The sequence below is a fragment of the Pleurodeles waltl genome, chromosome 3_1 (genome assembly GCF_031143425.1).
Source record: "Pleurodeles waltl isolate 20211129_DDA chromosome 3_1, aPleWal1.hap1.20221129, whole genome shotgun sequence".
Lineage (NCBI taxonomy): Eukaryota > Metazoa > Chordata > Amphibia > Caudata > Salamandridae > Pleurodeles > Pleurodeles waltl.
Genome location: NC_090440.1, coordinates 403,259,011 through 403,276,450, shown reverse-complemented (window position 1 = coordinate 403,276,450; position 17,440 = coordinate 403,259,011). Strand labels below are relative to the sequence as shown.

General features: G+C 42.0%; 1 protein-coding gene across 2 annotated transcripts in view; it reads right to left on the bottom strand.

The window, feature by feature from the left end:
- The window catches only part of LOC138284145 (zinc transporter ZIP1-like), a 32,679-nt gene extending 20,075 nt beyond the window's left edge, over positions 1-12,604 (bottom strand). The window contains exons 1-2 of one of the 2 annotated variants that reach the window (XM_069222628.1): positions 12,319-12,604; positions 6,450-6,580 (exon numbers count right to left, since the gene is read on the bottom strand). In XM_069222628.1, coding sequence (XP_069078729.1) covers positions 6,450-6,569 — 120 coding nt within the window. In that variant the 5' untranslated portion in view covers positions 6,570-6,580; positions 12,319-12,604. Of the gene's footprint in view, positions 1-6,449; positions 6,581-12,221 lie in introns of both variants that reach the window. The other variant, XM_069222627.1, reaches the window with a different exon arrangement.
- Between the last annotated feature and the right edge of the window lie 4,836 nt (positions 12,605-17,440).

Here is a 17,440-nt window from a genome sequence, read left to right as displayed (position 1 = left end):
TCTGCCCGATTTCGGGTGGAATTCCCAAAATCAGTCATAGTAGGGCGTTCTTAAGAGCACTGGCTGTCTTTTTAGCATCCGGGACTTCGGCGGTCTTACGAGAAGACCGCCGAAGTTGTAATGAGGGCCTATGTATTTTTCCTTGAGTTGTGTACCCCTAGATTGATTTTAACAATCTAGGTTATCCATTAAACAATCAAGTGCCAATCCCTCAGAGGGCATCATTAAATGAGAAGGGGACAGCACGTGTGATTTTTTCCTATAATGTGTTGGTGTTAGTTGGATATAATGTCCCAGTGATGGTGTAAGGACACTATATACTACTAACGCTCAACACATTGTTTTTATCTATACCAGGATACCCTCTAGGTATTTTTAAATTAGATTAAAACCCTGGTAGGAAAATATCGCAAGTGCTCTCTGGAGGATGGCTGAGCCCATCCTGCTCTTTAGGAACCAGGATGAGACCCAGTGATGAAGCTAATAGAGTGGGTGACAGTCTTTTAAAAACAACTAGGATATATGTCTGGGAGTTGTGTTCCACTGATGCTCACAGGTTTAGGATACCCATTTGTATCTTAAGTGGTTATGTGTTATTTCAATAAATATCTCCACAGGAGGAATGGGAGGTGTTTTAGTCTTGTAATGTTCACAGCTCCATGCAACTATGATAAGTAGTGATCTGCTCGCCCATTCAATTAGATCTATCAGTAGGTTGTGGTATGTAGGGCTCTGTCATCTGTGACACAATTTGGAAGTCATTTGCAGTGCACTAAAGGGCGTTATGGTTTTGAAGCTCACCATATGTGATTAATTTTGGTTTTAAGGTTTGGATTATCAATTCCATGTTCCACTTACCTATCTTTTCCCAATGGAATTTTTATATTTTTAGGGTAGGCGCATCTTATTAAAAAAACAATGTCCATTAACAAATGTTTTGTACTTAATATTTTTGATTTTGTTGATTCTGCAATTTACCTCTAGCACTGGGTTTAGTGTCTGCTGAAGAGAGCCTTTGGGTATACTCAGAACTAGGCCTAGGCGGACCTTTCAGAGTTACCTAAAAACTCTGCTGAGTTCTGCAAGCGACAGAATGTTGAAACATTGTGAAGTTCACGCTGATTTTTAGCACTGGAAAATTGTCCTATGTTGTAAAATCAGTGCAAAAGGCACCATGCAACGTGCCAGAAGCCGCAGTTTTTCTTCCTGTCGCTCGAGTAGATTTTCTATTCGAGTGGCAGCTTTCAACGCGAGCTGAAGCTTTCTCAATGCACGCGGTAATGACCTACCGTGACCGCCTGCGTGCCAGGAGGCATTCGACCACCCAAAAACGACAATTGGGAAAGCAAATTCTCACTTGCGCTCACCAACTTAACGTTGCCGAACTGCACATGAGAAAGAAGCTCCACTCCGCAAATTCCACTGGCAGAGCAGAATTTTTTGCCCACTTCTACTCAGAACTCTGCGTCTGTAGTGTCTGTGAGGCAGTCTCTCTAACCCTGGAGACCAGAGCCACAGGGTCCTGGCATTCCATAGTGCCAAGTTAGCTTTCTGAACAAGGCGGTTCTTAGAGTCACGGACTGGGCCTAGGTACTATAAACTAGCGACAGCAAATTATGGCCTTTTGCTGGGCCCAGCTTTGTGCAAAGCACTAGCCAAACACTCTGCACCTGGTCCCCTTGTACAGATAACCTACTATGGCCATGTCAGTAGGCCTGTGAGAAGAGAGCAGGGGACATCCAAACCTGGGACCAGTCAATGACCCTCTTGACACCAAGACAAAGGAATGTCTCAAGTTAGACCAAGGTGCAAGTTCAAATTAAATTTGTAGAAATGTGTAGCTGCACTTACTGTAACAGAGGGCAAAAAAATCCTCCTTTAGTTTGAAAGGGAAAAGCAACTTTTGGACCACCTACACCTTCTCACCCCATCTATTCTCAACAAGGTTTTAGAAGATCAAATGGAAGTGCATATATGTTTGTAAAAAATGTTGTGAAGATTTGCCAAACTGCTGAAGTTAACAGCGGTACAAATATTGTCCTTTCAGTGCAAAGTGTTAGTTGCCCGCGAATACAAAGTCGCTACTGCATACTCTGCAACCTCTAACACACATCTCGCTTTAGCCTTTGTGGCAAAATACAAAGAGACATGTCTGTTGTATCTGTGTCCCTCAAATGATTGAACTAGACAAGAATGGGAATAGGGAAAGAGAACACTGCCTTGTTCCTTTTACCGACTTAAGAACTTTTAAGCAGCAGGCTCAAGTTTTAACAGTGAATTTAAAAACAGAAGTTGAAAAAACATTTCTGTATGACTTGTCCGTCAGTGGTGACTCACTCTGGACTGGGGAGGGGGGGCGCACTGTGTGCGTTTTCCTCGTTCTGAGATGCACATATCCAGAATGTATGCTTACAAGACTTGCACCAGCTTTTAAAATGGTGAACACCTCCAAACGGTGGAAAATGTAATGATTTAAAACAAAGGGCAAGAAGTTGGTTAGCACTTTCAAAACATCTTGTATTTTTTCAAAATACAAAAGGTGATAGAGAGAGAGAGGGAGTGTTTAAAGAGTGAGGGATGGCACACAAACTCATCTCCCGAAAACAAACACAAACAGTGCATTTTACTTACAGTGTGAGAGCACACTTGAAACTGGTATTGAGACGCCCCGGTAATAAAAGAATAAAGATAGGATGAAAGGGTATTCTTGCAGAAAAGAACTTTGACACAGTTGATCTCCTGCCCCAGACGAATGTTTGAATGTGACACGTTACAGGGCCGGCCCTGATCTCATATTATCCCATTTCAAACAAGAATTTTTGCTCTTGTCCTCCTCAGTATTCTGGTACATGCAGTTGTGCAGAACCACAAGCCCTAGCATACAGAGAAAAAGCACAGGACTCGAACTACTAACAGCAGATGTAGAGCACCTTATGGTCTACGCAGTGGGCACCTTAAAATCACTGCCATCTTTTTTTTTTTAAATAGAACGTGATCTCTAACATTAGTGTTTCCCGTCTTCACTAGTTTATTTCATGAGAACGCCAATGTTTAAAAAAAATAAAAAATTTGAAAATTCACAATTACCATTTTGACATTTTAGGGTCAAGTGAGGCATGTCTTTTAGGAGTTTGATAATGTTAGCATGCGCTGCAGGATTTCATGTTGTTTTAACATAATATCCTGTCGTGCATTAAATGATGTTCAGTATGCCGTTCGTGCAGCATAAGTGTGCTAGTGCTGAAAATAAGGCCTTGAATGTAATTGTTTCTTGGATATGTTTTGTGCAAGCTGGCAATGTTTGCATGGTCCATCTGGAAGGGGACTGCTCTATTTTCTTGCATAATTTTAGAGGTGGCTGGCTGCAGTGCTTCTACGAAAAGATCTTGCACAGTTATGTTAGTGGAATTCGTAAGTAACATAAAGCTTGAGCTGCCACACTTCCTAATGCTTCATGGCCGTTGTTTTTAGCCTGGTTATAAACAGGTGTTCTGAACAAGTAAGCCCAAGCCTACACAATAGACGTGTTAATGTAAAAAAAAAAAAAAAAAAAAACCCTTATACATGAGGTGAAGGTAAAAAAAAACAGACATGAGGCAGACGCAAGAGACAAAGGCTGTTGTTAGGAATGCTGTCTGTGGGAGACATCAAATTGAAGTCCTTTTTTCTCTGCAAGTACATGAGACTAGGGTAGTACATGGCTCAAAAATAATCAAGATGATAAGGAGGCGAAGGTGGCTGCAAGGCTGATAGGTAGTTTTAGAGAAGCGGGTTAGGTACTTGTGATGAACTATGTTTTGGGTGTCTCTGGTTCACCTTAACCTCTGTAATTGCTGAAATGGCCATTATGGTGGTGGTTCCTTCTTACAAGATTTTCAGAAAAACAGCACTCAATAAATACTAATTAGTATAACATTCCCAAGTCGGTGTGTGCATTAATTCGTCAGGTACGAGGAAAGGCTGATTTATTATTCACCTGTAAGGTCAAGAGTTGCTTAGACAGATAGCAAGCACCTCTCAATTTTTATGTGTACAGCTCAGAGGTAAGGGTGAGAAACAGCATTTTTCTATTTTTCTCCAAGGTTCACAATTTCCTTTGGGGGCTAGGGAAATCTACCCTAGTGTGACTCCTAAAATAGCGGGTTTTTTATAACACGGTTCCCAATATGAGACTAGGCCTCTAAAGAATGTGAAACGAGGCCCCTAAAGGCTTCTGAAGACCAGAAAGCCCAAAATTCAGCCACACATAGGAGACGTACATATTATAAATAAATTATTCTTCCTTGGCGCCTCCTTATCTGATTGGAGTTAGTTTAAATTTAACATGGGCAGAGTATAGGAGCTGACTTTCACACTATTAGCAGAGGCACTTAAAGAGGGATTACTACTCATTTCTCTAACTTCTCTTGTACAAATGAACAGCATGGTGGAGAGGAGTCAGACTACGTCAGCTTAAACTACAAGAGTATTACGTTTTGATGCATTATATTTAAATAATCTCTATAGTGCTCTGAGAGCAGAACACTTGTGAGAATGCTGAAATTCCCACAGTCAAAGAAGAGGACGGTGCCCATCAACTCAGTCAAACCATACCATGTGACCCATACACAAGTTATTGAGTGACATTCCCACAAAAACAGCAGTTTATACTGCAATCTCTCTATGGTTTGCACCCATATCTAGAAACAGCCCAAGAAGCAGTTAAGTACTGTGGTGGTTAAAACGAAAGAGACACTATTTGCCAGATTCTGAAGAACCATGGCCAATTAATGTGCTATTAAAACATGAAGGCTCATGATCTAGCCTATTTCATGATTCTACAAATAGTGCATCTATGTCAATTTCACATCTATTCCGTTATACAATGGTGTTTACTGGTAAGACTTGAGTACTAATTCTGGGAACACCAGAGACAATACATGTATCACACATCTTTCATATCAGCAAGGATTTTTCTGTCTCTCAGTGACTGGACTTTAATCAATATGGATCAATATCAATATGGATTTCAATGGGATATAGACTCATCTTTGGTGCTCCCGTAAAATAATTACAAAGAACACAGAAGGCGTCCCAGGACACAACGGGCACTGGGACTCAGATTTCTGCCTTAAGGGGAACCAGGACGGTCCACAAGACACTTTTGTGGTCCCTAAGGAGGAACCTAATGGTTTTCCACATAGGACTGGACAGGCTAGCCACTGTGCAGCAAATACTACTGAGCAAGTATAAAAGATGGGGACAAATTATTTAAATCTAGGACATCCTCTATGTTTAAGACCTGGAGGAAGGAAGATGTCATCAGGGAAAAAAAAAGTTAACATGCATAGAAAACCATTAAAGTCACTCAAGAACTTGCACCATGACACAAATAGTAAAACTGTGACAATATTATTGGTGATCAAAGCTGATCAATCACATTACAGGATGTGGGCAGGAAAGTGTTTAGGACAGAAAGGGTGCAGAGAAAGTTGGAACCCAAGTTTGAATCCCTGGAGGAACATAAGCTTTAAAAATGGGAGTACCAATCTCGATTATGATGGTGATGGTGGGAAAGACCAGCTATTTAAGTAAGAAACAGAATCGAGGTGACCAAGATGGTGTATTCAGGACTTATTGGCTACTTAAGAAGCACTTAAAGTAGTAGAAACTGATGGGGGTAAAGTACTGGTGAAAATGAGAAAAAATGACATCAGGACTGCACGTACCTAGCAGCTTGGTGAAAAAGTGATGAAATTCGAGCAAAGCTATTTTTCGCCCACCACATGAACTCTACAAAGTGCAGAGAAAGAAGGAGCTAACAAACGTTTCAAGGGCGTTTACTATCAGGATATATATCATGTCCCTTTACCATAAAAGCAACATTTTAGCCTTCCTGAAGGAAATTAAAGTAAGTAAAGATTGGTAAAATGATTTAACCATTTAAACGAGGTCATACAGAGAACCAGGTGAGATGCTTAAAACTTTCGTTGACTTGTGTTGGATGTCGTCATGGGGGCTCGAGTGGGGAGGTTTTTTCTATTAGGTGGTGTTTTATGGTTACCTTTCTTTCTCCTCTCACTACCCAACCCATTTCTTATGCCTACAGGTTGATAGCAGAGACTAGCACTGCTCTTTGATATGGTGAAACATTTTACAAGACCAATCTTTATAAGGTTATGTAAAGTGTATCTGACTTTAGTTTTGCTTTTCAAATTTCAGATGTGATGTACGCAGCTGGTGAAAAACAGCTTTGGTTCAATTAAATAACTCAAACCTGAAAACCAAGTTCATTACTTCTTGACACAATGTTATTTTTGTTTCATGTTATCCCTGGCGTAAACACTATGTGATTTCAGACTAATCTGGTTATCATGAATGCACTTTCTGATGAAAAACACTTGCTTTCCTCTTCTGCTTCCCGTTAACAACGTAATGTAGAGTATAATAAAGCACATTAAAGTACATACCTCTATTTGATGGTTCTCCAACTCCTCTCCAATGTCAGTCAGAAAGTCTGGAATGATGTCCAAGAGGCAGGCAGCCAGAAACACTCCCCCGGCAACACAGCTGATAAAACTGAGAAACATTCGATGACATTCTGTTCCAAAAAAAAAAAAGACAAAACAATGTTGGTCTTAGACAAGACATGACTGCAGGAACTCAGATTGACGAGAATTGACCAGAAGCAAAACGTTTTCTGAGGTTGGTGGAAAACTTGTCATGCCCATGAATTCAGAAAATATAACTTTGGAACCCCGTTCATGTCAAATCAAAGCCACACTCCACCTCCATTCCAATGCTCAGAAGCTGTTAGAAACACAAAAGGACCTACTAGTTTTTAAGTATTTTTGAGGGGGTATATAGTACAGGCACTGAGTGAATTAAATGCAGAGATCTGCCGGTTACTGTTACAATATAAACATGGCCCATGCATAAAAAATATTGGTAGATTTAGTTGTTCTAGCAATGACAATAAATACTGATATATAGCAGCTAATGTTTCATTTGATAAATCAGAGTTCAAACAGTCCACTTCTGAGGTAAATCAAATTTCATTACCACATTATTGTCATAGAAATCAGCATGTGGTGATTAATTAACCTTAATTTAAAAGCCTGGCAGAGAAATTAACGAGTAAATGTAAAATGTGCACGTTTTAAATATGGTGGACTGTGTGGCCGCCATTTGTATTAATCAAAATGCTTAACATGAGATAGTTTGCATTCATATTAAATAAAGTACTAAAATGAGTTAATGTTTAGAGTGTTTTATTAAGATGTATATTAAGAATTTAAATATTATATGAATATAAACTACACGTACTTATAATGAATCTAATGAATTTCATTAATGTGAGTTATGTGTGTGCAGAAATTTAAATGCATGTTTAAATCGTTCTAACATGTTATAAATAACGTTTGCAATGTAATAATTTACTTTACATATTTGAATATAATTGCAAGGTGCGCAATAGGTTTTAGTAACGTATTAATCTGCATTTAGGCCTTCTTAGCTTGACTAGGCCTGAAAGATTCATTTTGCAGTAGTAATGGAAAATCATTTGTTTATTCTGTTCCCTCGGACCGGAAATCTTTCCCTAGGAAGCTTAAGTGATGTTGAATGTCCTACTGTATTGAAGGCAAGAAACATGTTTGTTATTAACAATGTTGCATGATTTGTTCTAGCTGTTGAACAAGTCAGGAAACTTCTAATTCTCATGAAAATTTTATTCGTTTATTTAGTGTACCGTGAGAGAAGAGCCCAATGTTGCAAGTTAGTAGAGAATGTAATATTTTGTCGGAACTGTATGAAATCATTGAAATGGCAATGCACTTTAGCAGAGAAAATCTAGAATCGTTGCAAACTAGGTGGTGCAATCAACAGCCATTGAACACCGAGTTTGACGCATGAAGTGAGACCACCTGAAGGACCAATTAATGAATTGTGCATATTTTTAATTAGTGAGAAACTTTGGAAGCAAATTCTGTTTTTAGTTAGTTCGAGTTAGTCTTCTCCCCTGCCTTGCAGCTGTCCAGAACTCTGTCGGAGTCTGTCTATTTTCTGTCTGCTGTCACCCTCTGATTCTTTAGGTCCCTAGATGAGTTTTCTCCTATTAGTCTAATTGTCCTATTCTGGTATGTGGTTCAGTACTAATATTCCCAACTAATTCTGAACTGCTGATTTGTCCTATGTGCAGCTTGTGTTCTGCACTGTCCTGAAGCTGCTGTCAATTGACGCCGGAGGAAGTGACTGCTCTCGCTGATGAACGTTACTGTCTGCTGTCCTATGAGGAGAGGTATATATATATATATATATATATATATATATATTTTTTTTTTTTTTATAAAAGTGGGTTTTTTGCACCACTGCCCTGAACCATTTTAAGAATTTCCCCAGGACAGCAGACACCCAAATAAATGATTCCGGGTGTTCCATGCAAATGGGGGAACTCTTTTTCTCTACACATTTGTCTACATGACCTATTACAGATCCAAGCAGAGAGGCAAAGGAGCAAGCGGGGGCCACGACCTGTGCCTCATATGAGGATGTGCACTTATTGTGGTGGTGGAAAAAAGGAGCGCTATGGATGCCCCAAGCATCTTTCTGCAGGCAGGTGCAGTCACAACAGGCCATGGTTCCACCGCATTGTGAAAGCTGGACCAGTTACTTTAGTCAGCTGGTCCATTTCCAAAAATGTGCTGCCCCCAAAGCATGTGTGAGGTGAGGGCTGCCGTGGTGGGGAGCCTTATCTGCGCACTGACCAGGTCTGTACCTGGTGCACCCACGTAAAGAGGCCAGGCTTCTTGACTAGAATACTGAGCTGCAGTTTAAGTCCCATCTTTTTCCAAATTCATCAGATGATGCTGCTCTTGTATCACTCCTTTCTGGTCTGGTACTCCTGCCAAGCAGAAAACCTGCCATCACTGCCTATGCTCCAACTCCCCAGATGACCTTTTTGAGCCACAATGGTGGATTTTAAGGTTCAACAGATGCTAAATGACTGCTCGCAAATATAATATTGGTCGCTTTACCCTTTAGTCCAACTATAGTTTTTATCGAGCTACTGATTACTCAGGCATATGAGATGAATGTCATGATGTAACCTGCAAGGAGCTTTCTCTTCGCCTAAAATGTTACTATACTCACGTATATAGCAGCTAAAACAAGCTCCCGACCACTGAGCAACTGTATAATGAGCAGCGAGTATTGTTCAAATAATAATAGTTCAAGCAGAGGTTATGAACGAGCAATTTAAAAGGTGACCAGAAATATAAACACAGTGAGTGAACAGGTCACGTATAATACATGTCTGCTTTTTATTACGGCAATACATAGTTTAAGTTTCCTTAAGTTCGGGTAACTTGTCAGTAAAGTAGAAAACCACTCGACCGTTTATTATTATTCTTTGAGAGCTACAGTGGGAAAATGTTTTCTTGCAGATCTTTCATCACAGCTGACCTTTTATCTCCTAGAATGTGATCTACACTGAGCAAACGCTGCTTGACTGACAAAGTAATTGTGTTTGATTAGTCAGGGATCCCCGCCTGCATTCCTTCTCCCATGACAACTAATCCTAAATCACGTGACAAAAGTATATTAAAGGCAAATTGGGCACCTGCTTTTTGCGCCCCATCTCCCATTTTTGAGATGCAATTCACATACTATTTGGTCATGGTGAAACATCTCCAGGTCCTGGTGAGTGGGGGGGGAGGTGGAGGGGAGTATATAGAGGGGGGCTGGAGTAGGTGTGTATAGAGCGCCGCAGAACGACCTGTCTAACAATCATTAGGAGGCTATCTGCTACTCCCTGTGGTTATGTACAAGCACAGCGAAGGTGGGATGCAAGGAAAAGCAGACCACCATCCCTGTGTTTGCACTCCACAACAGAACTGCTGCTAAGATGGAAAAAACACACAAGCATTTGCAAAGCCAATCGGTCTCACTGTTCAATGTTCAGCGAGAGACATAACTGGCTGTGCCAATGCCCATGTGGCCATGCTGAAAGTGTAGAAAGCAATTCATAGATTGCTTTCTATACTTTCAAGTAATGGGACCAACTAGTGAACCAGGTGTGAGGAATGTCAATGCTTGGTCTTGTTACGTTGGTCTGTAGTCTAAAAAGCCTTTGTTCTTCTTTTGTAAATTGCCTTGCCTGTGTTTTGGCAGAATGCAGCTCACACTGTCCTTCCTCTAAATCCCCACACGATCATTTTCTGAGTGTCCTAATTCTAGGAAGGTGTGTAGACATTTTCATGGTGGTCCGCTACACCTAATGCTGCGCCAGGATACATATTTGTATCTTTCTAGTGGTCATTCGCATTTTTAAAATTATTTTGTGTATTTCTCTCCTGAGGTCCGTGCAGGCCAAGTCCATCTCATAGGCTGTTTAATGAATTTACAAACACTAAATGTTTGCAAGATAAATGTCCGTTCACTAGTAGGAAAGTCAATAGTGGCGTGCAAGAGTCCTGTCTACGGAGTTTCGGACAGCTGTGTTCAAGAAAGTTTATTTGGCTGTGACCTTTGTTAAGGTCAGAAAATGCCATGTCAGACTGCATTTACCCTATGCTGAAGATAAACCAGTGTTTGTTTATGATGTTTTTAACTTGTTTGATATAGACAAGTAGATGCTCATTCATGTAATGTTTATTCTCAACTGCCTCTCGAGTCTCTAGCAGAGACCCCCCGTTGTTTAGGGCTCATTTCTTTGAGCAGCCAACTATTTAGGTTCAATAACCTTTTTCAGAGAATTCTTTGATCAACCCATTTGGCTGTTCAAGGAATCTGGCTCTATGTTTGCAATTGCGCCTGATCATGAGAGATTGCCTACATAGCAACTTACATTTGAGTGATTTTGGATGTTGACTCATCTCTCAGAATGACTGTGTGGTGTGGAGGTTTGTGAAAAACTTCAAGGGATATTTTTTAATCTCTTGCCATCACTATCATAACTAAGAGGCGTATGTGTCACCAGTTCATGTGTCTGGTGAATCTTAAGTGTGGGCCACATTCATTAGCCACATAACGATCTCAGTGGTTTCTCCTTTGCTGACAGACACGTTGTGTAAGAGTACGCGCTGATTATGTTTTTGTTTGTTCTCACTTTTCAGAAGCAAGTATTAGCAGGAGCGTGGTAGACTTACTGAAGGAGGCGCCTTTCAAAGGCGAGGAACCCAAGCATGGGGTTTGTATGTAAACGATCCGTTTGCCTGCTGTCTCCAAAAACATCCCTTTCACTTGACCTGATAAAATTAGCAATTATCTGATAAGAAAGGTACTTACACGTGTGATGCGGATACATCTGCAGGGAAAAATAAAGCCACACTGGTTTCGGTTATGTGGTCAACACATTTCTACAAAAATGTTTATTGTGCCAGATTCAAACCAACTTTTAAGACATGTCCGGGTCCTAAAATTTATCAGCAATGAACGTTTGTGTTTTTAGGACCCATCCTCATCTCTGATCGTGCACACCTACTCTCCTGTGCATTGACACTATTCCCCCTCCTTATCCAGGGTCGGGCTGCCCTTTCCGGCAATCACACAGTGCTGGTTGGGCTAGACTGACAGGTCAATGTGTGGGCAAGTTTTTCGGCTGTTTAGTGCCCGTGTTATTGTCCACTAGGCCGTTTTTAACTGTCGAATTCCCTGGTATTACTACAAATATTGCCCTGAGCTGCCGACTATTGAACTGGGGAACCAGGTTCCAATCTCGGTGTCAGCTCAGCATCCTGTGATTCTAGGCAAATCACCTGAATATCCACGTGCTTAAAAAACAGGATCAATGTGCCCGAGGGAAATGGAACCAGTGCTCATGAGAAGTGCTACGTTCGGGTCGAGGTCACGCTATATAAAACTGCAAAAATTGTATAATCCATGCAGACTTCCACACCTAGTAAAACACTTAAACAGCGTGTCTTTTTAAATTCAAAACGACCCTAATTTGCAAACAGGTAACTTTTTTTCGCTATCGGACTCGCTAATGGGCCACTTTCAATTTGGTGCCCGGTCGTATTTTGTGTTCCAGTAAGACGACACTGTCCTTATCCAAAAGGCCGGCCCCCTCCTCTACCTTGCGGCCGCCTCCTCCCACCCCTCCAATACCCTGGTGTCCACTGCCCTCCCCCAACCCTAAGCCCCTCTGTGGAGCCGTCCCCTCTTCTGAGCGCCTCACCCATGTACAACCTTTTCACTCCTGCCCCACCATTCCCTTGCTACCCCTCGCCTATACACCTCACCTGTGCCCGCAGAGTCGCGCAGGAACGGTACACAGGACGGGACGAGCCCGAAAAACAGAGTCAGGAAGAGTAGTCCGAAGAGGCAGCCTAACTTCACCTGAAGCAGGTACTCCATGGCGGGACTGATGCTAGTGCTCCCTGGGCTGCAGCACAATGTCCGCTAGTGCCGCCAGAGGGACACTCCAGCAGCCCTAGCCTCGGTTCCCGGCTGCGCGAAGCTCCTTCGGGATCTCCCAGCCATGTACTGAGCTTCCCTCGCCGCCCACCTCCCGCAGTGACTGTCCAGTACAGAGCGCAGGACCCGCACAAGCCCCTCCCACTCCCCGCCTTCTCACGGCCTCTGCAGCCTAAGGCTTTCCGAATCGGGTGTTACCTGCTTCTGAACTGCCCTGGGAGTGCACATGGCGACATCTACGTCAAGGCTGCCAGTGTGACCCCCAATTTCACGCGGACCTTTTGAAACCTGTTTTCTCATCACGTGCGCTGTCAACTCTCGACACGCTTCTCTTCGCGCCCATCTATGTATGTCCCAGCTTCCAGTACAGTTGCGTTGGTTATCATACTCTGGAAAGTTTCTCTTGTTTAAGTGAGTGAGGAAAAATGAGGTTTTAACGAGACAACTGGGGTGGACGTTTATTTGTTGCTTTACATGCGGGTCGGCGTTCAAACACCAGGCACACGTCAACAGGCTGTTGACAACAGCAGCGACCGCTACAAATCGCGAGGGACGATGTGGACACGGAGGAGAGAAAATAAAAAAAATAATAATTTAAACTTACTTTCAGGGACGCCGAAGCCTCGTTTCTTGCTCCACTTTCGTGGATGTGGTGTCCCAGTGTTCACTGGGACACCACAGCAGGCTCCCCAGCAATCCTGGATTTGTATTCATGCTAAACTTAGACACAGCCCTGGGGTCTGTGCAGTTTCTCCAGCCCGGCAGCTAAAGCCAGGCTGGAGAAACCTAAGTGCGCATGTGTGTTTGGCGAGCCAGTGTTTGGCCGGCCTGAGACGGCTGGCCAAACACACATGCGCACTTAGGTGCTCACTCTCTCCTTCCACCTCCCATTGCCCAGCCCTGCCCCTCCCTACACTTCTGGCTGAACCAGCAGCAGAAAAATAAAATGACAGTCAACTATTGTTTTATTTTTCTGCTGCTCGCTCAGACGGGGGGGGGCGATGCACCTTTACCATAGCGAAGGTGCCGCCCCTGGACTGGAGATACGACAAAGCAATTATCACATGGAGGCTATTTGACAAGAGGCGGATCTTGATGCGCACTACAGGGTCTTACTTTTGAATCTAATACATACAATGGAAGTGTTGGACTTGGTTGGCTCTCTCAGCTGGATCACCCCCAAACCTGTTGCCATCTCCTCTCCTATTTTACTGAGTTCATTTTTGTTGGCCTTAGGACTCTCTGTACTTTAGCACTGCTAACCAATGCCAAAGTGTTTGTGCTTGATCCCTAAAACATGGTAAAATTGACTTAAATCTGTTTGGGATATTTCATTTACTTATCTGTCCCTAGTAAAGTGGTATACCATATACCCGTGGCACGTAAATTAAATGGTGCGAGTGGGCCTGCAGCACTTATTGGCCCACCCACTTAAGTAGTCCCTTAAACATACATGTATCAGGCCTGCCATTGCAGTATATATGCAGTTTTAAACTTCCAATTCGGCTTGGCAAAATCATCCACTTGCCAAGCATTAAACATATGTCACCTCTTAGGTAGGCCCTACAAAGCCTGCATGGCAGGGTCATTGTATTAAAAAGTTGACCCTCAAAGTGGTGTCCCTTACCCTTGAAAGAGGTGCTGATAGCCCAGTAGTTCTGATGGTGGACTTGGACCCCAAATCCAACACTTGGGATTTAGAAAATTTTCAACCGAAAAGTGCTCTCAGAACCGAGTGGCGAACATGACCTACCTGCTCACCAATCTGCCCAAAGTTGCATCACAGGTCGGCCTGGCTTTGTGGCAGCTCTTGCTACTTTCTTCTCCACAGAAGCAAATCCTATTTAGATGCTCCTTGCAGATGGGGATATTTGGCTTGGTGGAACCCTCGTAGGCTTCAGCCTGCAGCTTCGTCTGCTGGAGATTTTTAACTTCCAAAAAAGATACTAAGTCTGAACATAGCAATCTTCACAGTGACTTCGTCCAGCAGCTCCTGGACAATGTTACCTCTTCCTCGGACACTGCTAGCTGCCTTGCCCCGCTGAATTCTTGCCTTCTCAGACATTTTTCTTCAAAATTTCTTCCAAGTCCAAAGGTAACCAGAGACCAGGCCCAATCCACTTCGTGTACCTAACCTTAAACTTTGCCCCGATCTCACTCGACTAGGTATGTGCGGTTGGTGCTCTGATCTTTTAGGTGCTATTTTACACTTAACTTTAAAAATTCATAACTCCTGTTCTACTGATTGGATGTGTGCTGTTTTTGTGTCTAATAATTTATGAAATTTACTCTATTTTTCAAATTGATGTAGGATATTTCTTGTGTTGTGTTTTTGCTTAATTACTGTTTAAGTGCTGCATAAATACTTTACGTATTGCCTCTATTTTAAGGCTGACAGCTTTGGTGCCAGGGTACTAGAGAGTTAAGCACAGGTTAAATTAATGACTTTTTGTGGTTCACCCTGACAAGAAGTCTGGCCATTGCATGAGTAGGGTTTCACCTTACTCAACCAACAACCCACCTTATCACAGGAAGTAAAGCGATGTCTGGGGAATTTAGAGACTTCTTTTAGCCCTTATGGTTTCTAGTGCAGTTTAGGGCTTATTGGGATAGTTACAGTCTCCCTGCAACAGTTATGTTCTTAATGGAAGACCTAGACCCATTTTAGAACAACTAGACCTTTCTGACAAAGTTAGGACATATTCTAAGGTGCCCAAATCTGAACAGTTTACTGGGTATAAAGAGTACCCAGTACATCCTGGTACCGCATTGAATCCTATTCCAGTTTATGCACCACAGACCACATTATTTCCCTAACCATAATTTGCAAATTCTGAATGTATGCTAGTTGCCAGCATGTTTAACATCAAATTGGAGCTTTCAAATATTGTACAGACAAAAACCCTTGTTTGTGCAATTTGCGCTCAGGTTATCATCCTGATTTTGCTCCAAGCAACATTGGGCTAAATTGGGATTTACACCCACTTTGTCACAAACATTGGCTAAGCCAGTAGGTCTGGCATCGTCCTCCAGCCTGTTTTGTTTGAAAAAAACAAGTGATTGATGGAATGCTTAACTTAATCGCAGCTACTGGTGATCTTTTGGGCGGTATCCCAATCCATTGTTTTTCATCCACCATGGCACCTCAGTTTGGACCCAGCCATATGCAAATAAGCCTTGACCTTTCTCCAACGGGAATAGTCCAAACCGATCGGCCAGGACAGGTCCTCCATGAACCACCTAGCCTTGGCAAAGTACATCATTCTTTCAGTGCACAACAAGACAACTCCTGCTGCTTTTCGAGGAGTGTATCTTTTAATAGCTCTGCCAATGAACCTCTGTATCAATGATCAAATCTGTCTCCTCCACTTCTCTCTCAGTCTCAAAATCTGTTCCAGAGCATGCAGGTACAAAGAATCTCTCTTTCTTTTTACAACATAGTGCTAGGATTAGAGACAGAGGAAAGAGAGAGTGAACAAGACAGACACGAAAGACAACTTGAGAGACATTGTGCATCAACACTTAAGCCTAATTTGAATTTCTTCCTGATGGGCTTGGCCTTTTTACCTTTACTCTTCTGTTTTCAGAAAACATTTTTGTTGGCTTTTATAACCCTGCTCACTTTACCACTGCTAACCAGCCCTAAGGTGCTTCTGCTCTCTACTTTAAACATGGTCAGTTTGACTTACACCCAGTTGGCGCATTTAATTTACTTGTTAGTCTCCACTAAAGTGGTTCTACATGTACTCATGGCATGTAAATTAAATGCTGCTAGTGAACCTGCAGCACCGATTGTGCTACTCACCTTAGTAGCCCTTTCACACATGTCTCAGGCTTGCCATTGCACCCTGTGTGTGCAGTTTTGAACTGCCATTTCACCCTAGCAAAATAAACCATTTGCCAGGCACAAAGCTTCCTTTTTAATATATATTTTTCCACCCTTCTGGTGGACCCTAAATAGCCCATAGCACAGGATGCAGTGTATTTAAACATATGGAAATGTAATTTTAACTTTTACATGTCCTAGTAGTGAAAAACTCTTGAATCCGTTCTTCACTACTGCAAGGCCTACCTCTCCCATTGGGTAGTATTGGGCTACCTTATTACATTTAATAAGTGCTTACTTTCAATTGGGAACAAGTAGAAATGTCATGTTTGTTGTCTGAGAAATTGTAATAAAAAATCTTCTCTACTGGTAAAGTGAGACATTAAGTTACATGTTTGAAAATGCCACTTTTAGAAACTTGGCATTTTCCTGCCCTAACTATATGGTACCTGTAGCCTATGCATGGGTCACATGACTAGGTGTAGTTGGACTTTGTTTATTCCTTCCATTCAGCCACACAATAGAGGGATTATGTGCACTAGTGTAGAAATCTAGATTAAATCAGAGGCAAAACCCATCAAAGAGAAAAGGAAAAAAAATATACTAACGTGAAACAGGGACAGCTGACTTGAAGACCAAGTCCAAGAGTCTGAATTGCAGAACTCCAATACAATCTTTTCCAGCAAACCACAAAAGGCGTAACAAAGTGTTTCATCAATTATCCAATTACAATTTGAGCATAAGATAATTTCTCAAAAATCACAGTCAAGATTTCATAACATCTATAGATAAACTCAATTCAAATTAAATATTAATAGTGCATGACAAGCAAATACAAAATAGTAACTCACATGTCCTACATGGTGGGATTTTCAAGATTGAGGAATACATTAACCAAATAGCAGGTGTCCTATCCAAAAATAGAATATTGTTGATTAAGCTAGTATGCTATGGTAAATCACAAGTGCTGTCTCTTGAGCAAGGCTTGCCCAAACCTTGCATCATATTGCGTTTCAAGCGTAAATTGAGAAAAACACTGGTTCATGTGCTTTAACAACAGGCATGGCTAGCATTGATTATCACAGGACTGAGCAAGACAAAATGGGTTCCATACCTAATGTGAAAATTCAGTTTCACACTTGGATGGGCCATCAACTTGCAGGATGGGGGAGCGGAGCTGAGCATAGCCCCACTTGCAACTGAATAGGCTGTGCCCTG